At 38.2% G+C, this 26571-nt stretch overlaps 1 protein-coding gene and 1 non-coding gene across 4 annotated transcripts in view; one reads left to right on the top strand and one right to left on the bottom strand.

The window, feature by feature from the left end:
• The window catches only part of Immp2l (inner mitochondrial membrane peptidase subunit 2), a 947147-nt gene that overhangs the window by 68269 nt on the left and 852307 nt on the right, over nucleotides 1-26571 (top strand). For all 3 annotated transcript variants that reach the window (XM_052185911.1, XM_052185912.1, XM_052185910.1), the window contains exon 4: nucleotides 11288-11391. In XM_052185911.1, the coding sequence (XP_052041871.1) occupies nucleotides 11288-11391 (104 nt within the window). The remainder of the gene's footprint in view (nucleotides 1-11287; nucleotides 11392-26571) is intronic.
• On the bottom strand, nucleotides 749-855 carry LOC127688290 (U6 spliceosomal RNA). The gene has a single exon (XR_007978674.1). It is a non-coding gene; the product is annotated as a U6 spliceosomal RNA (small nuclear RNA).

Here is a 26571-nt window from a genome sequence, read left to right as displayed (position 1 = left end):
CTGAAATATACATTTCTTACGATGTTTTGTTATTTGGATTTCTTTTTGTATTTCAATGGAATGTACAAGTGATGAGGTTTGTTTATTTATTTTATTTTTTTTGTTTGCTTTTTCCATTTTACTGGGCTTAGAGCCCTAAAGTAAAAAGAAACTCTATTTGAAAAGTATTATTTTTCCTTTAAGCATATGAATATTTATTTTCCTTGCTGTATGTGTATGTGTGTGTGTGCCATTTGTGTGCGTTACCCACAGAAGCTGGAAAAGGGCTCTAGATCCTCAGGAACTGGAGTTACAGGTGCTTGTGTGGTACCTCACATGGTTGCTGGGAACCAAATCCAGGTCCTTTGCCAGAGCAGAAAGTGCTCTTAACTGCTGAGTCATCTCTCTTTTGCCATCTGTTTTTGAATTATATGGCTAGTCACTGTCAATTTTAAGGGATATTAGTTATAGGTGTGTTTTATGTGAGAAGAATGCTTCATTTCTTTCTTAAAGTTTGTTAAGATATGGGTAAATTTGTAGTTTGTTTTATTATATATACCCATAAGATGGATCTGAAAACTCTAGAGACTTCTGGAAAGCAAGGGGAAAAATGATATTTTGTACATGTTTTTCCAAAGCCTGCATCAAAAACAAACAAACAAGCAAATAAACTAAACAAACAAAACCCTAATGCTATATACAGAATATATGTGTATTTTTTACCATCTATTAGATTTTTTTTTACCATCTATTAGATTTTTTTTTTTTTTTAAATATGGAACGCTTCACGAATTTGCATGTCATCCTTGCGCAGGGGCCATGCTAATCTTCTCTGTATCGTTCCAATTTTAGTATATGTGCTGCCGAAGCGAGCACACCATCTATTAGATTTAAAGACAGTAGATTTCTTTGTAATGTCATATGTAAAGCGCATGTATATCATGTGCTTTGATATTATTTTCTGTATTAGTTACTTTCTATTGCTTTGACAAACACCCTGACCAAGAAAACAATATAGAAGGCAGAGTTCATTTGTGCTTAGGCTTCCATAGGAATAATAATTCAGCATGGTGCAGACCTGGCAGCACACCACAGGCTTGATGGCAGGGACAGGGAGCTGAGCACTCCCATCTTCAAATGTCAGCCCAAAGAGGAAGTGAGCTGCGTGTGATGAGAGGCATTTAGTCTAAAGACCTCCCCCGCGTGCTCCTGCCAGCAGTCTGCACCTCCTCAGCCTCCCCAAACATCGCCTGCAGCTCGGACCAGTGTTCAAGTGTCGGAGCCCAGGGTGCATTCTCAGTCCAACAGCTACATGACCTTTCAGTCTCCTGCTCCCACCTGCTTCCTCTTTCCAAATACCAAACAGCATCTCTTCTAGAAGTTTCATGTCTCTTAAAAATTGTAGACTGCTTATGAGAGAAAGCATGTGATGGTTCCTAAATTCTTTCACCAACCAGGATACTCTACATTCCCATATATTTTCTTGCAAATGATTTCAGTCTTCCTTCTTGTTATGTAATACTCAACTCTGTGATCACCATATTTTCTTTACCTGTTCATCTATTAGCAGTCATTACACTGATTACATATTTGACTATCCTTGCTAGTGTGTGAGTAATGAAGAAGTGTAGACATCTCTGTGCAATTCCCTCAGGTATGTACCCAGGATTGGTATGGTTGGGTCATATAGTTTGTGTGTGTGTGTGTATGTTACTTCTCTACTGCTTTCTGCAGTAGCTGGATTACTTTACATTCAAACCAAGTATATAAGGTCTTCTTTTTCTCTTTATCCTCACCAAAGTTATTTGAAAATATCCATCTGACTGGGATAAGATAAAATCCCCTAAAGAGTTATGATATCAAAACTGTGCATATGCATTTCTGTGATCAAATAAGATGTCATTTACTTACTGATTTAGGTTTGTTTATTTGTTTATTGTCCATTTTTCAAATGAAGAATGTTCACTTCATTTATGCACTTATTGATTAGAGTGTTTATTAATTTTATAATAGAATCATTTCTGTATTCTGAATATTGATCCCCTGTAGTAAAATAGTTGGCTTTTTTTTTTCTGTGACTGATCTCTTTGTGCTGGTAATTAGTTCACTTGCTGTACAGAAGCCTTTTAGTTTTATATAGTCCCTTTTGTGAGAAAAATCATTGCCCATTACTGTATCATGAAGTGTATGTTTACCTGTAACAGCTTCAACATTTCAGGTTTTATATTAAGATATTGATCTTAATATAATTTTGAACTCATTTTGCTCAAGTGAGAGATATTGTTCTAGTTTCTGTCTTCTATATGTGGATATCATGTCTCTCCACATTAGTTCTTTAAAGATGCCTTTCTTTAGAAAAGAAAAAGAAAGTAGTTATTTTATTTACTCTAATATGTGTGTCTGTATGTAGGTGTATGTGGGTGCAGAGTAGGAGGCATCAGACGCCCTGGAGCTATAGCACTGCACACTTGAGGGCCTCCTAGTGTGAGTGGTGGGAACTGGTCTCTAGTTCTCTGCAAGGAAGGCTGATCTATCTGCTCAGTCCCTCAATGTCCCTTTCTTCAACATGTGTTCACGGAACCTTTTCCCAAAGTTAGGTGTTTGTAACTGGGTGAGTTTGTTTTGGTGTCCTCTGTTGTGACTTATTGATTTATGTGACCATGTTTGTGGTGGGGACTTTTTGTTACTATGGATATGTAGTACAAATTGAAATGCTATGTGATTCTTACTTTTTTGTCTCCCTATGATTTTATGATTCTCTTTTCTTCTGGGGAAGAATATCATTGAACTGGTAATGGAAATTATATTGCATGTGTGGATTGCTTTTGGTAATATGGATATTTTCTCAATGTTACTCCTGCCAATCCATGAGCATAGGAGATGTTCTATCTTCTAGCGCCATTTGAATGTTCTTGTGTTTTATAGTCTTCATTGTTGAAGTCTTTACCTTCTTGGTAATGTTATTCTTAGTTATTTATCATTATTGTGTATACATATGTTTATATGCATGTACATATTGGTGTGCACTTGCCATTGTGTACATATGGAGATCAGAGGACAACTTTTAGGAGTCAGTTTTCTTCTTCCTGAGTAGGTTCCTGGGTTGACCTAGGTCACAGGCCTGCAGAGCAAGTGGCTTCCTCTCCTGAGCTCTTTCACCAGCCATGTGTGTACACATGTGCTCTCTGTCTTACCCTGGACCTGCCTATCCTTTAACTTTAGTTGTACTCCTTACTTTCTGGTAAATACTGCAGCCCTAAAGGCTTTAAGCAAATAGTAGTGTGTCAGTTCCTTCATTGCTATTTTTTTTAACTGATAGTTTCCCCCAGTAATCTCCTGGAAATCACGATTCTCCACATTGTCTGAGGGCAGCTGCTGATTCCATACCTGCTCTTAGGAACTGTCTCACAAGTGGAAAGTCTTATATTTAAATTCTTGTCCATCGTAGGCAGCTAGTGTGGGTAGTGCTCTCTGTAGGCTAGAAAAATTAATAGCATCAGTGTCAAAGATGCTGCAGCCAGACTCTGTTGGTAGACAGTAGGCAGTGGATTGTAGCCTGGGATTTTTTTTTTAAATAAAAATTGTGTAAGATAGATTATAAAAACGAAGATGAGGGTCAGTTGCTAATTAAAAGCTTCAGTTAAAACCTTACAAGGAAGGAAATGCATTAAAACTTTCATTCCATAGAGACATTTTATTTTCATTAAAGAAAACATATTTCCTTAAAATGGTTATGATTTAGACTTGGACAGAAGTCAAGGTTAAGTACAGTTGCTCTGGAAATAATATTTATTTTCTTGAGGAGTAAATATCCTTCAACAAATTTTTTGATCAGAGATAAACATGAAATCCTAATATTGTGTTATATTTCCTTAAAAAATAGGTTCTATATCTGCTAGCCTTGATAGTTTATTACCATCTGTTGAGTTATACTGATTTTTGACTATTTATATAGTGCTTAGAGCAAAGCAAAGTATGCAATTAGTTTTTCTGAGTATTCATTGATAAATAGATATTAGCCAAAAAGTATAGAATACCTATGTGATTCAACCCATAGACCTTAAGAAGTTTAACAAGAAGGAAAGCCCAAGTGAGGATGCTTCAATCCCACTTAGAAGGGGAAACAAAATAATCAGGGGAGGCAGCGGGAGGGAGGGACATGGGTGAGAGGGGTGAGAGGGAGTGGTAAAGGAAGACAGGGTCAGGCATGTGGGGGAAGACAGGGGGGAAGCCAGAGGGCCAGGAGAATGAATGGAAAGATGCAGCTGCTGGGGATGGAGGTGGAGGCAGGAACCTCTAGAAAGTCCCAGAGACCTGGGATATGAGAGATTCCCAGGATTCAATGGGAGTGACCTTAGCTGAAATGCCAAACAGTGGGGAGATGGAACCTGAAGAGACCACCTCCAGTAGATGTACAGTGAATCCAGTGGAGAGATGGAGTAATCAACCCACCTTCAAAATTTTTGATCCAGAATTGTTCCTGTCTAAAGAGAATGTAGGCCCCCAAATGGAACAGAGACTGAGGGAAAGGCCATCTAGTGACCTGCCCAACTTGGGATCCATCCGATGGACCCACACCAAACCCTGACACTATTACTGATGCCATGTTGTGCTTGCAGACAGGATCCTAGCATGGTTGCCCTCTGAGAGCCTCTACCAGCAGCTGACTGAGACAGATACAGATGCTTGTAGCCAACTATTGGACTGAGGTCAGGGACCTCCCCTAGGGAAGAGTTAGGGGAAGGATTGAAGGAGCTGAAGGGGGTGCAGCCTCATAGGAAGAATAACTGTATCAACTAACCAGACCCCTGAGAGCTCCCAGAGACTAAGCCACTACCCAAAAAGCATACATGGGCTGGTCTGAGGTCCCAGGCACATATGTAGTAGAGGACTGCCTTATATATCCTCAATGGGAGAAGATGAACCTAATCTTGTAGAGATTTGATGCCCCAGGGAAGGGGGATTCTGGGGATGGGGACATCCTTTCAGAAGCAAAGGGGAGAATAGGATGAAGAACTTTGGGAAGGGGCAACAATTATGATGTAAATAATAAGATAATTAAAAATTAAAAATAATAAAACTTAAAACTTAGTGATGAGAGGAGGCATTGAGTAAGTACATCTGCACATGAAGGGGGATGGGACTGGGATGACCACACTTTTGTAAACTACAGCTGTGACTCTCTTTCACAGCCATCCTTTCTCAGCCTTCCCGATTACAAGCATGTCCCACCACACCCACTGCCAAATGACTTAGAGTTTTGGTATATGTACTTTTATGTATGGACAATTACAAAATGAAAGCGTGTGGCTGGGGAGATGGCTTAGTGGTTAAAAGCACTGGCTGCCCTTCCAGAGGAACTGGGTTCCATTCCTGGCACCCACATGGCTGTAACTCCAGAGGATCTGACACAGACATACATGTAGGAAAAAGACCAGTGCACATGAAATAAAAATAAGTCATTAAAACTTTACTTAAAAAAAATGGAAACACAAAATCTAATGGGTAGAACAATTTTGACTAATGAGTTATTAGCTTTTCATATTTCTTCTTTTTGTGTACATGTGTGTACGTGAGCATGTGTGTAGGTACACATATATGTGTTTGCATGTGTATGTGTGTGTACTCAGGTTTGATGTTGAGAATATTCCTAAGGTGCTCTTCTGCCTGATTTCTTGAGGCAAGGTCTCAAATCCATTCAAATCCAGAGTTCTGGGATAAGGGTGGTGATCCCTTGTCCCTACCTGTAGGGGCGGGAATCACAGGGGACCCAGTACAATTCCCCATTTATATAGGATCTGAGTATGATGCTGGTCATTTTGTTTTGTGCTGTAAACTCTTTAGCTGCTGGTCCATCTTCCTGATCCTAAGAACATTTGCATAGATATTTATCATATTTTACATCCTAAGCATGTTTGGATTAATTCCAAATTGAACAAATAAGGCCCTAAATAAAAGGATGCTAACATTTTTCTGCTTAAACAAAGTGAAGAGATATCCACCAATTTTTAGAAAAATTTTTAAAAATTTCTGTCATGAGACTTTGAATGTAGTCTTTAAAATAAAAAATGTGCCAAGCAATATTTAAGGCTTAGTTTGTGTCTTGACTCTTGCGGAGTATGGAACTTGGTTTGCTCTGCTTTAGTCTACTGTTAGCTCCATTAGCATCTCATTGGTTGGCTGCTACACTGTATCAGGAACTGTTGTGAGATTTTGTGGATTGCCTCTTTGTCATGCAACCCTATGCCAAGCATTCTGTATTTTATACATGATGAAATGAGGCTTAGAAAAGTCAAATAATTTTCTGGGTATGGCTAGTGTGGAAATGGAGCCAATAGCTAAAAAAAAAAAAAAAAAAAAAAAAAAAAAAAAAAAAAAAAAAAAAAAAAAAAAAAACAAAACAAAACAAAAAGAAAGAGACTTTCTATCTTTAGTGAAGACTTCTGGTTATTCATGACCTGATAATGTTAGATCCTGACCTCAGGGTCTTAGATGTGTCAGCTATGTGCTATGTGACTGAGCTGTATGCCCCTTGTCACACCAAGTATAGTATTTAACCTTAGTGGTTTGGGGTGGGACAGTCAGATAAACTGAATGTGAAAATGCAGATCTTTGAAGATAAAATAGAAAGAAGAGCAGACCCTGGGATTCTTCTGTAGGAATCCTAATGATTACTATTACCTTTGCCCTGATTCCCAGGACTATCCAGTGCTAGCAGGAAGGTCAGAACACACATATCTCACATATCTGAGATACAGGTAGACACACCTACAATCTTAAGGTTTTTTTTTTTTTTGACTTTAGTTTTTGAAATTGTTCATAATTTTGAGACAGTTTCTAGAAATGTAGGATTTAAAATGTTTACCACATGACAAGGAAATGTAGACTGTCTTGTCAAATCAAATTATGAAAGTTTATGGCTTAATTTAGACTTTCTTTTTATAACTTCTTTGATTAGGAATGATTGCTTGTTCTGTCTGAAGCACACAGTGCCATTCCCATAAGGAAAAGCTAAATGTAAAATTTCTAAGTAATAATGTGGTTTACTAATTTTTGTAAAATAGCATCAACCAATTTAGATGTTCTTAATTTTCTGTGTAAAAATCTTCATTTTGAAGTTACTGAATTATTATTTTTGTAAAGTAGTTTTAGAGAAGTCAGAAAGTCTTTCCTGTTTAACATCCTGTTTTCATTTGAGTATAAGGAACTATGTCATTTTTAACTTGAAAGGTACAGTTATTCAATTCAAAAAGGGTTTTCTTAACGGTGGCCAATCTGTGTTTATAAGTATTACTGTGGTTCCTAAATAAATATGATGGGTAATTTATTCTGCCATAGCTGCCAGTATTGCACTGTGGGTAATGCCAAGGCACACTGAACTTCATTACCAATGATGATACTGTCCAACTTGATAAGACATAAAAAATTTATTACTCAGGCATTAGGAATGTTTACATTTCCATGATCTGTCTACCACACTCTCATCAAAGGACAGATCATGGAAAAACACAAACTAAACAGAGACAGTGAAACTAACAGAAGTTATGGAAAGAGAGGGGGGAAGGAGGGAAGGAGGAAAGAAGGAAGGGAGAGAGGGAGGGAGAGAGAGCACCACTGAGCTTGGTTTGAGTTTCTGAAATCTCAAAGCCAACCCCTAGTAACACATGTCTTCCAACAATGCCACCCCCACTCCCAAAATGCCATACCTCCTAATACTTTCAAAAGATGCCATTCTCTGGTAACCAAGCATTCAAATCTATGAGCACATGGGGGCCATTCTTATTCAAGTCACCTCAGGTTTGGATCTCAAATAATTGTTGCTGGTCTTAGAGTATAAATTTACCAAGGGGGTCACAATAAAAGAAAATGTTGCTTATTTGTAAAGACCAACAAGATGAACAGAACGTCTGTTTTAGTATGCTGAGTGTTGCAGTGTGAACCATTTTAGATTTAGCATGGTGAAGAAAGTGACTTGAGAGTGCATTCACCTTGCACAACACATAGGTGGTATGGGATGCTGACCACCTCAGTAATGTGTGTGTATAGGCCAGGTCTCTCGCTGGACCCAGAGTCACTGATTCTGGCTAGTCTGGCTACTCTGTTTGGCTCAGAGTACCCTTTCTGTTTCTCAAATGGTGGGACTGCAGAGGGATGGCACACTCACCCTGCTTTGAAATGCATTGTGGGAAGCTGAACTCTAGTCTTCATGCTTTCAGGGCAAGCGCTTTATCCCCTAAACCTATCCCAGGTTCTGGATTTCAACCTGTTGTTGAGACAAGTGTTCTTTTCCATAACACTCGGCCAAGTCTGTCTCCTTAGAGTTTTCCCACTGTATGCACTCTGTTCTTGTTTAGGGGTAGAACAAAGAGGGAACTGGGAAAGCATATAAACAAATGTATAATTAAGATTGTCCTGTAGACTATATCAATTACAGAAATTATTGAGATGGTAACTATGGGCCAGGAGCTGATGCAGTCTCTTTGAAGAATTACCTCAGCAAGGTGATGAACACTTTTAATTCTAGCACACCTAGAGGCAGATGCAGGGAGACCTCTGAGTTCCTGACTAGCTGTTGCTACATAGCAAAAATAACAGAAGGGAGTGATCTCTCATAAGAGCTCTTCGTGTCTTGAACACTTCGTGTCTTAAACACTTAAAGCATCAGAATGAATAGCAATACATGGTAAATGCTTAGCAGACATTGATCACCTTTTCTTATTAATTAGATGCTAGTTTTTGATTAATAGTATCTATCAATCATTTTACTAGTATAGGAAGGCACAATGAAATTGAGTAACTTGCTCATGATCACATGTCTGGAAAGCAATAGAATATTTCGGAGTTGCAGGTGAGATATGTGTTAGTGTATATGTATTGTAAGTTACGTGGTGACTTTGCTTGAAATATGCTGATGTATCTTATCTGAGAACTACTATGAGGAGACAAAAAAGGAACACCATGTGGCTTGGTGACTGGAAATAAAGACATCACTAACATCTGTAGAGTTCATACAAACCTGGAGAGTCAAAAAATATGGTCATGTTACAATCACTACACCTTTGCCCACATAAACTTTAAAGGTAACCTAGTAGCAGTTCTAGGACCTATTCTATGTTTTCTTGTGTGTCTGTGTCATGTTTGTGTGTTTGTGTACTCATACGCATATGTTTGTGGTGTGCATAAGTGTGTGTGTGTAGACCAATGGGCACTGGGCATCTTCCTCAATTGCTCTCTACCACCTTTTTTTTTTTTTTTTTTTTTTTTTAATTTAAATCTGGGTCTCACTGTGTGGCCCTGGCTGGTCTGAACTCACTATGTAAATCAGCTTTAAATATAGAGATCCATCTGCTGTTGCTTCTCAAATGGTGGGATTAAAAGCATGTGCCACTGCACCTGGCCAATATATTTTTTTAAATTGCTGTTTAATTTTAATTTTAAATTTTTATTTAAAATAAAAACATATTTTAGAAAGGGAGAGACCTTTTAGAATTAGGTTTTTAAAAATTTTGTGTCAGGGGTGTGTGGAAACACCACCACTTCAACAGCCTCTGGGTCAAAAACTTCCTGAGTCCAACCTCTCAGTTCATTTTTCTTACACATTCAAGCACAGTAAGACTTTGGGCAAAAGTCTCTGCATGACAGTTATCCCAACAGAGCTTCAGGGATGGCTGCACTGGAACTCTCTTGCAAAGTACATTGCCATAGCAATCTCCTGCGACCTCTAAACAGTGCTCAGGGGAAGGGGCTAGGGAAGAAGCATTGGTAACAGCATAAACATAGATTCTATTGATGGAGGTTGCAAAGTGCGTGGGACCTCTTCCATAAGGACAGTTCTACTCACTGAGGGATTAAGGCCTAAATAACGCTCGGGTTTGGGGGGAATTCAGCTGAAGGTTGATTTTATCACAATCACCCTTTCAACAACTTCTTCAACATCTACCTCTTCCGTACTTATCCAACTTTGGGTCCTTTTTATTTTATTTTTTGTTGTTGATTTTATTTTTAATCCATCAAGTCCAGTTTGTATTGTTTACATACCTGCTCAAGCTAAAGCCAGACAGAATAACATTACGGAGGTGAGCATAAGTCCTGCCCCCAGCTGAGGAACTATCGCGCAACTGATAGCTGTTAGAGTTTTCTTTTCGAATGTGGCCAACCATACTCCCATGTCTGGATACATATCTACCTCATGTTTCCAAGGTGGAATCTGTCATTGAACCCGGAGCTCACTTCTTTGCCTGTGATGGCTGATCAATAAGTTGGAGGTGTCTGCCTCCTTTACCTCGCACCCAACAGGGGTTCCAGCAGCTGTAGCTGTGCACTTTATGTGGATGCCGGGCTCTGAATTCAGGTTACTCGGTGTATGCAGCAAACACTTACCCACAAGCCATCTCCACAACCCTTGGTTCTGAGGAACCGTAAACTGCTTGTCCCTGTTGTTGCAGCGCATGGCCGCCTGGCCCTTGCTCCTTTTCCTTGCCCATGGCTTGGTTCTGTCCCCTTTTGCTGTCTCCATCAGTTTGCAGTGAAACAAACACCCTCAGCTACTGGGAGCCCGTTCCGCCATCACAGAAATTGCTGCTTCTCACACTTCCATTTTTAGTAGTCATGAAAACGCTCTCCTAGTCTTTCTCATTCTTTGCCGCCCCTCTTCCCCTTCCATCATGGTCTTGTTATTCCTTGACTATTTGTTGCCCTATCCAAATAGCAGCGATGTTAGTTCCATGGGACACGGCTGAAATTTTTGTGGCTGGGTGAACGCAGTGCTTCCTAGTAATTCCCTCATTCATCCTCAGCACTACCAGCGTCCTCTGAATTCTAGGACAGACTGGGACCAGCACCTGTACATGCTCTTGGAAAGAGAGGGTTGGAAATCTCTATGCTTCATACAGATGTTTTGCTGGCTGACACCAGATTATTTCCTCTTTTTCCATATGGAATGATGATTGGGAGTAGGTCCCCCCAGAATGTTATCCCGGGACAATCAAGTCCCTCTTTGCATGAGGTTTTGTTCTTCATAAAGTTTCATGTACCTCTTTACTAGAATTTAGTAAATATTTAATTTCAAGCATACATATTTTCCTTGCAAATAAATATTGGTATCATCATCATCATCATCATCATCATCATTTTCCATTTTGTTTAGGAAGAATCCTAGTTAGCCTGTCTGAAACTTTATTTGTTCTTACTTTAGAATTGGACAATAGTAGGATTTTTTTATTGAATTATTCTCAAGCTATGAAGTACACTACATCATAAAGACTGAAAAATATTATAAGTGATGAATGTATCTCTTCTTATTTTGTAGCCTTCTTTGAATCCTGGGGGAAGCCAGTCCTCAGATGTGGTACTTTTGAACCACTGGAAAGTGAGAAATTTTGAAGTACAGCGTGGTGACATTGTGTCATTGGTGTAAGTAATTCAGAAACTTGCTGTATTTGTTTTTGTATTTTTCTGGACTTAGCTGATTATTTACTGCTGGTACTGTTTGTCCAGTTGTGATATTAATGAGTGAATCTTAAATATGATCAATATTGAGATATATCAATTTTTAGGGTTCATGTAGCACAAATGCCTGATCAGTGAGGGCCAAGGAAGGCTACTGAGATCACAGCACCCAACAGATGTCACGTAAGAGGCAGGGAGGAAAAGGATGTCTCAGAGTGGAGATGAGAGAAAGAGAGAGAGAGAGAGAGAGAGAGAGAGAGAGAGAGAGAGAGAGAAAGACAGTAACAGACAGACAGCAGGAGAGCAAGAGAGACAGAGACAGAGTGGGAGAGCAAGAGAGACAGACAGAGCAAGAGATAGAGATACAGCAATAGAGAGACAGAGAGGGAGAGGGAGAGAGGGAGGGGAAGGGAAAGGGGGAGAGGGGGGAGAGGTAGAGGGAGAGAGAGAGAGAGAGAGAGAGAGCCATCTGATGGCAGAGACCTTTGGAATGTGTATGCAGGTCACATTTGGTGCTGACTGGTAATAACGCGTCTACTGGGGCTGAGTCACTGTGTAGCTAGGGCAGCACCTGATTTCTAACAGCAATGACAGAAAAAATTATTTAATGAATATCAGTTGAATGACATAATTGGTAAATTTTGTTTAATAAAATAGTGATTAGAAATTATATTATTGATCCAAAGTAGATGCTTTTAATATAAGTTTGCAATATTTTACAAATTTTGCACATTGGAAAGCAATCTTCTGTGCTATTTATGAATTTTGGAATGAAAACATTCTTAGAAGATGATAAATATGATATAAAATCCAATGACAGTTGTATATGTTGTGAATTTACCTGAAAAAAAGGTTTGAAAAACTAGTATTCTGGGCTTTTGTTTGGCATCAAAAGATGGCGCTGTTTCTCTGTAAAATATGATACTGGGTGTGGATAGAAGTTGTACCCCAACTGTTGTTGTAGAAAATGAATGTCAAGGTGTGCATAGCTGGTACAGTGACATAGGGCACACTCCTGCACATGCTTGAGTGGTGGTGTAGCTTAGAGACTTTTGTTTGTTTTTAAAAATAAATCTCCATAGAGAAGACTGGCAGAGCTTGCCTAGTTTCTCTTGGCTGCAGTTGTTCTATCTGATCCCCTGTTACGGAAATCAGTGCATGGGGCAGCAACTGATACAGAAGAGTTATTGTGGCTTATTTTTGTGACAATAAAACCTACTATTGAGAATCTTTCAAATTCCCAGTTATTCTTTATTCATGAGTGGGAGTGCATTTTTTCTTGTTGGATGGTAATTTTAATTCATAGAAAAATCCAGGATCAACTTGCTCGTCCTACCTGCGGACAAGCTTGCCTCTGGACATAGATATTCTGTAAGTGTGTCTCCTTCGAGACTGCTCTTACCAAGGTTCATTTGAAAACCGTTACCTACATCTGGTTATAGCTAATGAAATAAATACATTTGAGTGGAGTTCTGATGGCAGACTGCCAGCAGTGGGGAATTAAATGCTTCTGTGGCGTTGAGAATTTTCTTTAGCGTCGATCTTCTCTTTGGATTGTCGTTCAGTTCAGTGCACTGTTTCTGCTACCTCCTGATAAGCCCCTCCATGTGGGATAAACTTATGTGCAGGCTGTTCTTATGCCTTCGGTTTGACAAGTTTACATCCTCACTTAGTTGATGAAGAGGATACCCACCCAAGTGAAAGATGTCACCTTACAAGTGGACAGCAACACAGTTTTCTCCCCCTAAGAAACCATGCTGACTAGAGAGCAGGCGAATTTGAATAGGGACTTCAAACAAACAAACAAACAAACAAACACTGAGATAGCTCCTTGAAATTCAGGGTTGCGAGTTCATAAACATAACCTGACATAAAATGATTTATTTCTAAAGGAAAACACAGCTCTTTTAGGTTAATGTTAAAGTGATTGATATTTATTATATAAGTTAATTTAAATGAGCATTTATATTCAGTTTGGGTTGTTAAATTATTGATACTGCAGGAGAAGTGAATTTTGAATGAGTACGTTATGTACTATGTCTTTGTCCTGTAGAGATGACAGACACTATTTAGTATGCCTTGTCACTAAGCAGGACTCGTTTATGTAGAAGAATGCTTAGTGTGGTATTGTGTTATTGAATAACAAATAATTATTATGTTATGCTGTTGGCTGTGTTTGGGAAAGAATTTGAGTTTTGCAGTCAATTCTTTAGCTTGAGGATGTACTATAAAAGCTATTGTATTTTCTGTCTACTTTTATGAGCAAAGTGTTTTCTAGACATTTGTCCTTATATTTTCATACGATTTATAGACTGCTTCCTTTAAAAAGACTGATGTTGGGGTGATAAACTTTCACCGATATAGTTAATCCATGCCATGCAACATTGCTTCCTTAGAAAAAAACACTAATATGCTATTTGTAACAAGGTGATTTTCCATTGCAACATCAGAGCATGCTTTCTTTTCAAAACACGGACAATGAATATGGAAATGAATATTTACTTGTTCATTCTAAAACGCATATAAAATATGCTTTGTCATTTTGTTTACAAATTATTGTTAACAAATCTCATCAATACACAAATAATCTCTGGAGGCAAGATAGTATGTTTTATTTTAAAAAAATTCTGACACAATCTTTCATATATTCAGAATGTGTGGAAGATGATAGCATTGTATCTGGAGATTTGTTTTGTTTGTATGGATATGTGTATACATGTTCATTTGTATGTGCATGTGATTATGTGTATGTGTATGCCCATGTATGTGAAGGCCAGAGGTCAATGATGGGTATCTATAATATATATATATATATATATATATAGTCTATCTATCTATCTATCTGTCTATCATATATATCTATAGTATATCTTAAAATATTCAAACTATCTAATAAATACAGTACTGTGAATGCTGGTTTATATTTAAAGCCAAAAAGATGAGAGTAGGCTGTAGGCTGTTGTTAGATGATAAATGAAAGGACTGAAGTCCTCGAGGACACAGTGCCAAAGCTGTTAACTATTAGAAGTTGGAAGTAGAAAAGGGTGTAAGTTCTGTGCAAAATGCACCAATAGTTATAGTGTGTGTATGTGTGTGTGTGTGTGTATGTGTGTGTATGTGTATGAAGAAAGAACAAGGTTAAGCCGGTGATACTGCTTCATTGAGAAGTGCTGACTGGATGGCTTTGACTCCTCCTGGGCTTGCTTGTACTTGGCCTTCTGCTGCTGTTAATAATGAGGGAAGTATTAATGACTGGGGACAAAAATTACATGTGAATAATGTATCTTTTGCATCAGAATGAAATACTTTCTCCGCTTACCATGTCTAAGAGCAAATTCACATCACATAGAAGGGCAGATAGACTCCTCTTCCTCCGTGAGGTATGGTTGAGTGTGTTGACCAACACTGTTCCTGGGAGGCAGGCGGAAGGAGGGAGCAGGTGTGCCCTGGACTCCTCCTCCTTACATTTTTGTTTTAAATCTTTTCCTGTCTTTTTCTTTTTGAAAAGTTATCCTAGTGGAGTTATTGTTTAAGCATATTATTCAGGTATGTTAATTCAAAAGGAATATTTACTGAGTCACATGAAAGGCTAGGCACAGTATCATTTGCCATCATTAAGTCCTCAGTATTACTGAATGTATGTAGGTGGCACTGTACTCTCTTAATGGATTTGCAGTCTAATAGTAGTGCTTAAGGTGGATTTTCTGCACCTTGGAATTGACTTTTTATTAACCTGTGTGGTGGCCTTACTGCAATAGGCTTAACATGAGAATCACAGTTTCTCAGGAAGAATATGTCACTTATCATGTCCAATGGGATAGAAATGCTTTATAATAAATCTTCAATAATCACAATTATTTTGAATCGTTTTATTCTGAAATAACACTAGACCTAAAGAAAGCTTGTAAGATAGTGTAAGGTGCCTTCTCCTTCCTCCACTGCATATAAAATCTTACACAAAATAATAGCACAGGTATTGAAACTAGGGGATCAACATTGATGTAATATTTTTAACTATCTACTGTAGTCATTTGCAAGCCTCTTAATGAATCATCTTTTGAGATTCCCTGGGCCAGTGCATCTTCATTTTATTTTTCATTTCTCTGTGGTCTTTCTTGCCTGTGAATATTTCTTAGTCACTTTTGTCTCTTATGAAATCAACACGTCGAAGGCTACAGAGTAGTTATTTTCAGAATGGGGCTCAACCATGACAATATTTAAGGCCATTCCGTGTTGACATGGGGATAGGAGTTGCTGAGGAAGTCACAGCAGTGGTGACAGCTAAACGAGATGGAGACTCGGACAGAGAAGGCAGCATGGCTGGAGGGAGGGGGTAAGTGGAGGGAAGCTGATTGGAGGCTCAGGGCATTTATTGATTTACTCATTCATTCATTCATTCATTCATTCATTCATTCATTCATTCTACAAGCTTGGATAGTGACTAAAAGAATCCATGGCTTCTAGAAGTAAACTAAATCCACAGCTGCTAGGAAACAAGGTGTGGAACAGTGCAATACATGGGAAAGACTGAAGAGTACAGCCGGAACAGACAGGAAGGAAGAAGGGCTGGACTTCAGATGCTGCTGTAAAGTCCTGGAGTAGAAGGCCAGTATGAGGGACTTCTCAACGTGCTAGCATTTGTCTCTTCATTACTCCACATAGCGTGCGACGTTTTCGGACTTTCCTTTCCTTCTCCTACCACTATCTAGAGGGATTTGTTTTTAGCATCATGGAATTCCAAGCAAGCATGTGTCAAAGGAGCTGTAGAGTGAGAATTCTGACTTTCGGTTCACATGATGCTGACCTGTACTGTCTGGTTTTTGAGTCCGTGTACCGTGCAGTACTGAGTAGGCCTACTGCCATTTGTGTAAATAATAATAGTTGGAAACTTCTAGCCTAATCAATACATTATTTCAGTTCATCCCACTTGTTCATTTTTTTCTTTTCTATGTAGAAAATTTAAAATTGCCCAAGATATTTATTCTATTTCTATTTGGACAAAGCTAGGTTTCAGCCTTTGCCACTACAGGCTACTGCTACCCTGGAGCATGTCTCAGGTGACTCCATTTGTCATCATACCAAGGAGGAAGCCCGGAGCAGCAATGCTGTGTAGCAAAGTCTGGTTCCACAATAGTTAATTCCAGACACTGGGGACAATAGGCCCCCAAATGAGCCGTCCTGTTAGAGCGTTGGCCTCTTACTACATTCAGTCACTGAAATAAGCATTCTGTATTCATTGGGCTAAATTATATTTGTTTTGTTTCTCATTGCTCTGATGAGGTGCCTGGAGAAGCAGCGTAAGGGAGGAAGGATGTAATCTGGCTCAAGATTTGCGAGGATCCATCATGGCAAGGAAAACGTGGCAGCCTGAACTTGGGGCTGAGGCAGTGTGAGCTCGTTCAGAGCTGATGTGGGTGGAGCAGGCAGCAGAAAGCAGACTAGAAGTAAGGCTCGTCTATACACCCCCAGAGCGTCCCTCAGTGACACGCTGCCCTCTCGGTGCCACTTCCTGCAGTTTCTCCAAACAGCTGCACCAGCCGAGGACTAGGTATTCCAAATTGAGGCCAAGAGGAGATATTTCTCTTTTAAATTATTACAATCCACATTTTAAAGATAATGTGAAAGGATAATAGTATTATATCCAATTTATAGATAAGGGCACTGAGGTCTACAGAGTGTAAATCATTTGCTTAAGGACAGAGTAAGTAAACAACAGGCCAACGTTATCATCCACTTAAGCATCATATTTAAGCATTGTGCTGCCTCCATGCATGTGCAGCCATGGCGTAGCCGATCAGCTTCACAATTCTTAACAAAGAAGCCACATAGACTCTGGGATGTGCACATCTCTCCTTATTCCCCTTTCTAAAGCAAAATTCCCATACAAAGAATCCTAAAATGTAGCCTTTTTATTAATAGCCCTGGGACATTTCTTATGAGCATAGAGTGTGGAAATAACTTCAGCAGCTGGCTTGTGACGTGTTAAACTCTGTCACTTTCTGACAGATGGCCAAGGTGGTGACAACATCTTCTGCAGTAAATATGAACAGATTTACAGAGATTTGCACTGGAGAAACAGATGAAATAGAAGAGAGTCTTTGAAGGGAGATAGAAGGTTTTCATGTTCTTGTGTTTTTTAGTTCTTGTAAATCTTTAATGGTCCTGTGACCTACCACAGGAAATTAATTGAAGTTTGCTAAAAAAGGAAAGTCATGCTTCTAAACAAAGCTATCAAAACTAAACAAGTGCTATCATTGCCCAGAGCAATGATAGTACTGAATAATGACCTATAATTGTAGTAAAAGCCAGTTGCCTGTTGAACTGCGAAAATATAATTTCATATATTTATCTGCCCTACCTATTGGTGATCATTCTGAATTTTTGCGTAAACCAAATATTTTTTTCTGATTTTGTAGGTAATTTTGTCCACACAGAAATACTACAGCTCACAGAGCAATACTATTAGTAAGGTAAAGGGCCCAAGTTTGTTTGTTCATCTTTTTTTGTTATGACAGTAAATTGCTATAATATTGAGTCCCCTCCATCTCACTTGACTTAAAAAAAAAATAGTTCTTGGTACTTTACATTACCCATATTAATTTATGTTCATTATTATCTATATTTGCAAATGATCTTTTTTAGAACAACACAGTGACTTATAGTATTGTTGCTGTTATTTGGTATAGATTTAACTGATTTTAAAAAAATGTTCATGTGCATACAAAATCACTGTCTGTAAAGCAAGCCTTAATAGCAATTTGTTTCCTTGAGTAGGATAAACTGCCTACGCAATGCTTATACATTTAATTAATTATGCAATAAAACATTTTCTTAGCTCAGAGACAAATTATAACTTCAAAATGTTTCAATGAACATATATTTCAATTTTGAATTATTGAGATTTTTATGGTAATGTAGCTATAGGAGCTATCTGTAGCCACTGTTCACCCCATTTCGTAAACACTGCATCTTATGAGAGATAAATAAAAGTTGTCACAAAAGGAGCTTGTATCAGCAGGCAGCCTTCTATGAGATACTGCGTACTTACATTATCACTGGTTTTGTTTGCATGGTGGAGCGGTGCAATTCGCAAGAACGCTGGTACTTGACTGAAAATGGAAAACACAGGCTACATCCAAGACAGCATTAAAGAGGGACTCCAAGTGCACACTGAATGTTACATGGAAGGGATATTGGCAAATAGCATATTGTAAAAGATGCGGGCACACACACATACACACACACACACACACACACACACACACACACACGTGTTTTGAGGCCAGAAGAGAGTGCTGGATATCTTTGGAACTGGAGTTACTGGAGGCTGTGATCTGTTGGATATTGGTTGTAGGAGCTGAATTCTTTACAAGAGCCGCAAATGCTTAGCCATCTTCCCTGCACCTGGGGAAAAGTAATTTGAATTAGTAATAATGGGAACAGAAATTATTATGGTTTTCAAGTAATAAGTAGCTTAAATAACATGTAGGAAACATCATTGAAGCCATAGGTATACAAATTTATCCTAAGTGCTTTTGAAGTCAATAGTTCGATATGAAGTTTATATAAAGGTAGGCTACTAAGATCAGTAAAGAAATGATTTCTACCTCTGGCTTTATTATGCTAGTATATTTCAAACTAAGTTCACTTTTAGAAAAATGAGATACTTCATTGTAGGGTTGTCTAAAGGTATTTAAATATACACAACTGATATAGATCATAGAGTGAACGAAACACATTGAGGTGTTTGCTATTGTTTCCCTTTGGTCTTATTAGTTGGTGAGTAACACAGGCTATCACATATGTAGAACAGGCTATCAAGCTAGGAAGCCATTTAGATTCTGGGAATACTTTCTGACAATTTTATTGGGCTAGAAAAATCACAAATTAAGAGTTCAGAAATGAAGTAGGGGATAGACAAAATAATTCAAGTTTTTAACTGGAACTCATGAATGACTGTCTTAGCAATTAGAAAAAACTAAACAGAGACTGCAAGTTATAAAAATTGAAATGCAATTTTTGATGAGTTCCATTCCAATTTTAAGGTGATATGCCTTCATTTTAATTATCATTGCTAGAAAAAGCAGATGTTATATACAGTTTTTGTATATTTTTAGCTCAATACCTGGCTTTTAATATGTTGTATATCAAAACAGGACCCGGGGGAAGAGAAACTAAACCAAACAGTAAATAATAGAGATGATTGTGTATGTAGTCTGTGTAGTGTAGTGGTTAGATATGCACTATCATGTAATTATACATTAACAATTACATTTAAAAATGATGAAAGAATGGATAATTTATCAGAAAATTATAATTCAAGGGTTCTAAAAATGAAGCCTTATAAGCCCTGTTAAAAGCCCTGTTAGAATAGTGGCGTGATAGGAATAATTGTGGGATGTGCAATAGAAAGTATATAGATCATATGTGGAGGGCAAAGGAAATGGATTCACAGTGGATGCTTTAGCTATGGTACTAGTCTGAAAGCTGCCTTCAATCCTGTTAGAGTCCTAGAGAAAGGGGAGGGGTGTAGAAAAAGTAATACAGTTTTAGAGAACTAATGAAAGACCCAACTCACAGATTAAATAAGTTTTTAATCAGGATACAAATGATTAACACCACATTTTCAGGGTATATGTTGGTATACACACATGTGGGCATACATACACACATGCACAGGCACACATGCATGGGCACACACAGGCATGTACACATGCATGTGGGCATATACACACCCACGCATGAATGGGCACACACACATACACACATGAGTGTGTGCATGGTTGTGTGTGTGTATGTGTGTGTGTGTGTGTGTGTATTAGGGCATATGTTTCAATGTTTCAGGATATATGTTAGGGTATATATTATACTCAATATCAAAAGAGTTCAAAAGATAACCATGCTACATATCACTGAAACAAACAAACAAAATAGCAGACTATTTACCTCACAGAAGGCAGGAAAGGACTTTATGGCTTCTTGAAAGTATTAAAATTTAAGAAAGTCTTTCAAACAGATTTTGATTATATTAGAAATAACCTTCCACGTAAGAGAGAGAGGCCCTAAGTGCAGGCCAAGTTGATCCGAAGGACTTTATTTACAGAACAAGTCAAAATGTGCTGACTTTGAAGATGTCAATCTCAGCATCACAATGTAAGGATGCAGGGTATGCAGACCTCAGAGCACCAAGACGTATGGATGCAGGGGAAGGAAGTTTTCCCAGTTCATGCTGCCTATACATTTGTGCATATGGGGTCATCTATGAGAGTGAGGTAGGCCTCTTAGGGGCCACACCATCAGAACATTTATAGATTTGTTCTGTCTTGTAGGTACTACTGTTTTTCTGGTCAACTTGAGATGCATTTCTTACCAGCAAACATACTATCCACTTGTTCTTTCAAGAGTGGTGCCTCAGCATATATTCTGTTTCATAGTTTATACCTTGAAAATGTGGAGGGAATCTTAACACTAAGCTTGCATGTGGATTTATGTAATCCAAGGTCATTAGGTCCCCTCCTATTTCTCTTCCTTTTAGGAAAAGGCCCTGTATGTTTCTGAGTACAAGTGATGGTTGCTAGAAAATGTGCTTATGGCTGATAAGAAAGAGGGAGGGTTTAGAGCAAGAGACACCAAAGTTTATTGGAGCTTTGGAGCTCAGGAGAAAGTATCTCTTTCCAAAAGAGAAGGAATATACCTTTAAGAAATGTTTATTTCCATTAACGAGAAGCTTCAGTGACCCGTATTATGGACTGTTCTCTTTTGCATAATATAGTGACAGATTTACTCAAATTTAGAGGCTGCATTAATATTTACAGATGGCACAGCTGTAGGTTGCACTTTATTAAAACACATATGGATGTTAAAATTGCTGATGGAGATGCTGGCTCAGTTTGGTTTGGCAATGGAATTGCTAATTATAATTCTGCTTTCTGTGCTTTTAACGGTCAGAAGTTACATGGCAAAGATCTGTGTACTTGGCATGCTGAAAAGTCACAGCCATCCAGTAGGAAACAATTCAGTGTGACTAGTCTGTCTCACATACATTTCCTCAGAGAGCTAAATAAGAATCACTAAAACATTCCGGGTTTATTATACATCCATCATTCTCTGAGAGGATCTTTAAAGAATAATCGGAACATGAAGAAGTAATGGGGAAGCTTTGGTCACAGTGACAGCGTGCTCACTGAGTTAAGGAAGGTAAGCATTGTTATTCACAGAATGGATCCAAATTTGGCAAAAAGATTTGTAATAAATCACGGAGAGAAATCATTTAATAAAGAAAGGCCTATTATCAGCAAAGGGGGAGGGTGTACTTAGTGCTTTCAAATGGAAGGTTAAACTGCTTGGCTGAATTTTAGTTTAATAAACAAGAAAAGAAAAAGAAAAACGAAAAGCAATATGGATAATTGGGAAATAATAAGATCATACTGAGAAAGAAATCAGAAAACTTGCCTTAGGTGGTAGCAGAATATTGTCTAATGAACTCATCGTCCCATAATTCTCTCTGAATGTGTTCACTTTTGCTCTAAAATGGAGAAGGTTATGTCTCTCACTTGTGAGGGGTCTCATTCTCTAACACAGTTTGTCATATTATAGTTTTAACTGGCAACAAATACTGAAATGGAGAAAAGGATTTCTTGTGCTTTAGATTTCCCTGAGTTACTGATCAGTTCTTAAATTTGAGTTCATTTTCCTCCCCTGGTTGGGTATAGGCTCACTGCTAAGGACTGTCGGCTTGATGGGTCCTTAGGAGAGATTCAGCACAGCAGACCAGAGTTCATCAAAGTATGTCTCAGATCAGGCTAATTAAAAACAGTTAGCTTAAAAAAAAAGTATGGTCAAAAGAAAGATTTATTTTGTCCTTATTTAAGTTATTTAAGTAGTTCACATTACATAGTTATTCTAATACTAAAATTATGCAAATAGATTTTTGGCCATTTTTTTGTAATTTGAACCTTATGTTCCTGTGAACTTTAAATTATGGGAAGGTTTTAGAAATTATTTCCAGAATCAATATCAAATATTATATATGACCACTGACCTATTGATGAGTTAGAAAGAAAAGGACTAGAATAATTAAATTCCAAGATGACTACAGAAGTAAAGATGGCATTAATTAGAATTCAGTCTTAGCTTATAATGCTATGTTAAGGAAAAGGTCATCTGATATATAAAGAAATATTTCCTCTAATTGTAACCTTTTTTTGTCACTGATATTCTTATAATTAGCTTTACTTGTCTTTTGTTAGACATTATATCAAATGTTGTACATTAACACTCTAAGGCAGTATGAAAGCTTTTTTTTTTTTTAATATTAGCAGCGTTGCTACAGACTGACTCAAATAGCTAATAACTCAAGGGGTCACTGTACAGTCAGAAAGACTGGACCATGTACCAAAGACCAGCTTCTAGGCTCACTGGTCACTAAGGCATTATGTGCTAATCAGTTTGTCAGTTAACATCTGCATATCAGTTTTCCTTTTAGGGTCCTGGGACTTGAACCCAGCGCCTCGCTCACACTGCATAAGCACTGTAGGGCAGTACTCCTACCCCAGCCACAATTTTATTGTCAGTGAAATAAAGGAATTGTAGCTGCTAACTTCCATAGTATCCTTTAACTTGAAAATCTCTTTTCTCTATATTGACTTTTTTCAGTTGACATAGATACAAGTTGAACTTATTTTATGCTCCATCTCAGCTTATATTATACAATACATAATATAATGTTTTATTATATTTAAAAATATTAACAGTTTTTCAAGCAAATATTTTTCACGTGCCTGTTTTGTGCAGTGTCAATACAACAGCAGAGAGCATGGACCAAGTCTGTCCCTTCATGGAACTTACTGTTCTGTTGGGTACAATGTGCTGAGTAAAATAAAGTTTAAAATGGATATTTTAAAAAACTTATCAGAAATGTGGCCGGTAGGTGTGTGAATAGGGAAAAGTTTGAAGTTCACTAGGTTGGCAATTGTGTCAAGCATGCTGCAGTATCTAGTACTGGCTCCCACGACTGTGCAGAACACTGTTTCCCAGTTCCACAGTTAATTGGGCCTCAGCTAACTTGAAATCAACCGTGAAGGTAATAGTTATATGATGCAGTTATTAATGTGCGATCACTACAAATGATCCCCTACCCAATGCTAGTCAAGCTGGCTACCTCAGAACTATGTTCCAGCTTCCGTAGGTTTAGCAGCATAATGTGTCCAATGTCAGGTGTCACAATAGAGTGCCTGCCAGGTATTGTCTCTGATGTTATGTGGTCAAAGCAGAGGAGAACCTGACACCTGAACTTGGGATGATCAGAAAAACTATTGCTGTAATACTGAAATAAGCGAGTTACTGGAACTAGGGAAGCTGAATGAAGAGCAGGTTGAATTGAAGTTGGATTTTAGAGACGGGCCCATACTTTACCAGAGAAAAAACAAAACAATAGAAAAGTTGGCATGTGTCATAATGTGTGTCAAGAGTGAATAGTCACAGGGACAAAGTGGTGTGTAGTTTTGTAGGTCTCAGACAGGCATCAAAGCTAAGTGTTCTGTAGGCATAACATTATCTAAACCTCACACTAGCTCGTGCCAGAGGAATGCAAAGAGTCAGGTAGTTAAACTGAAATACTGTGATTGGATTTAGTGCTTTATCTCTTGTGATGCTGAGTTAATCATAACCCTTTCTACCAAATTACAGGCTTTATGCCATGTTAAAGGCCTAGCAAATGCTATCTTGGTACATATTTTCTAGAACATTGGTATTGAATCTATGATAAGTGTGTGTGAATTGAATCACCATTAACTGTCAATGATTCTTTGCATGAAGCAGGCTGATGTGTATACCACAGTGACTCTCATTAGCTAGCATAGTGGGCACAGTGGTTGCCTTAGATCTTGCTGTTATTCGGCACTGAGAGGAAGGACAGTGCTGATCGTCTGCTCTCTCATAAGCTGTTAAGGACAAATTACAAGTATGCAAAATGGAAACCAACCTCCAAGCTCCAAGCCAACTCTTTTAGAGATACATTGAAGCTCAGCTTTAATACATACCTGGCTCTATATTGGGGAAGTAACAACAGGTAGGGGGGCAGGCTGTCATAATAGGAGTCTGGAATAGGTAAACACACTGCCTCATAGAAGTGAAGGACCACAGAGAGCAAGGCAGAGGAAAACATCCCGTGAAGTGCAGCCGCCCTGCACACATCTGATTCTGTTCACTAAGCTTGCCCAGCAGCCTTACCATGTGAAGGTGTAGGTGAGAGAGTTGAGAAGAGCAAAGTTGCATTACTGTTTTTGTTACCAATACTGCCATTGCGGAATACCAATAATAGTTTCATCCATTAGAGAAATGCTGACTATATGTGCACAGTGAAATGAACATATCTAATGAGAAAACCTTTATTCATTATTTTAGCACTGTATTTGAGAATAGTGGCTTAGAAAAGAAATAATTCTCATGATTTGCTTATTAATTCACCTAACAAACCAGTTTGAATAGCTGAAAGAATGGGTGTGGCTCAGTTTAATTTGTGGAGTTAGCAAAAAGAATTTCATTCCTTACTTATCGTTAACTTATTTTTTAGACAGCGTCTTTCCATTATAGTCGGGCATGGCCTGGATACTGTTGTCTCAGCCTCTGAGTTGGGACCATTCTTGACTTGTTTCTCTCTCTCTCTCTCTGTCCCTCTCTCTTCCCCTCCTTCCCACTCTCCCTTCCCTCTTCCTTTCCCTCTCCCCTCTTCCCTCTCCTTCTCCCTCCCTCTCTCCCTCCCTCTCCTCTCTCTCATCTATCTATCTATCTATCTATCTATCTATCTATCTATCTATCTATCTATCTATCTATCTATCTATCTGTGTTTGTTATAGTTGTTTTAAAAGGAAAGAATAATTAGATTTTTCAGTAAGTTACAGTATTGAAGACTTTGTAGGTAAATTCAAATTTCTGTTATAGTGGGTGATCCTGATTTTGTGGTTGATGTACATCATAAAGTTTCAGTGAGACTTTCAAAGCTTTGTTGAATTAGATAGGGCATGAAATCTTGCCAGAATTTGAAATGCAGTCTATTATATAGTAGTTTTACTTTCACCTTTGTAATTTTTATCATTTTATGAATATTATACTAATGAGCATCATTACATCTTAGTTGTCACAGCCAAATGGCAGATGGTAACAGAAGACAAGTGAATTATTTGAATTTTTCCAGATAAAGTATTCACATTTTTTATGTAATGGTTTAATGTACAGACTAATCTAAAAAGGGCATCATTTGAACTGGCACATGAAGGAGATGTCTGCAGGGTGTTTCACTGGATCATTCTCCTAGGTTTCTAAAATCATACTAAATAGTAGGTTTCCGTAGACCCTTGGGTACTTGTGTTATGTACTTTGCTAATAGTCCTCAGTACTACGCTCTTTGTATTGTTCTTTGTTATTTCATGCTGCTAATTCAAACTGCTGCTAATGGTCAAATTCATGTAACCTCCAGATGGGTATTATAATTTAATATTTTTATTTTTCTTGATAATTTCATACAATGTGTTTTCATCATATTCAGCACTACTCCTTTGCTGGCTTCTTTCTGATCTACCATTAACCTCTCTATCTCTTCCTAATTCCTGATTTTTTTAAATAAGTCACAAACTCCTATTAGTTATGACCACAAATATATATAGAGCAGTGGTTTTCAACCTTCATAATGCTGTAGCTCTTTCATACAGTTCCTTGTGCTGTGATGACTCCCCCCCCCAACACAAGGTTATTTTGGTAGCCACTTTATAACTGTAATTTTGCTACTGTTATGAATTATAATGTAAATATTTATGTTTTCCAATGATCTTAGGTAATCCTTGTGAAATAGACCTTTGACTTCAAAGGTTGACTTTGGCAACCCAAAGGTTGAGAACTGCTATTGTAGAGCCATCCACTGGTGTGTGTTTGACCTACTGGGGGCCTCAGCACTAAAGAAAATAGTCTATTTGGCTCCCAGAAGCCATAAACAGTCAATAGCCCCTTAGCCAGGAGTTGGGGTTCATGTGCCCCTCCCATCTCCATACTGAGTTGTTGTATGACTTGACCTTGTGAATTTTTTTTATGCAGACAAACACATTGCGGTCAGTTCACTAGGGCAGTGGTCCAGTTCATGAGTCATGCTCA

The sequence above is a fragment of the Apodemus sylvaticus genome, chromosome 6 (genome assembly GCF_947179515.1).
Source record: "Apodemus sylvaticus chromosome 6, mApoSyl1.1, whole genome shotgun sequence".
NCBI classification, from domain to species: Eukaryota; Metazoa; Chordata; class Mammalia; order Rodentia; family Muridae; genus Apodemus; species Apodemus sylvaticus.
This window is presented reverse-complemented; position numbering and strand designations above follow the sequence as displayed.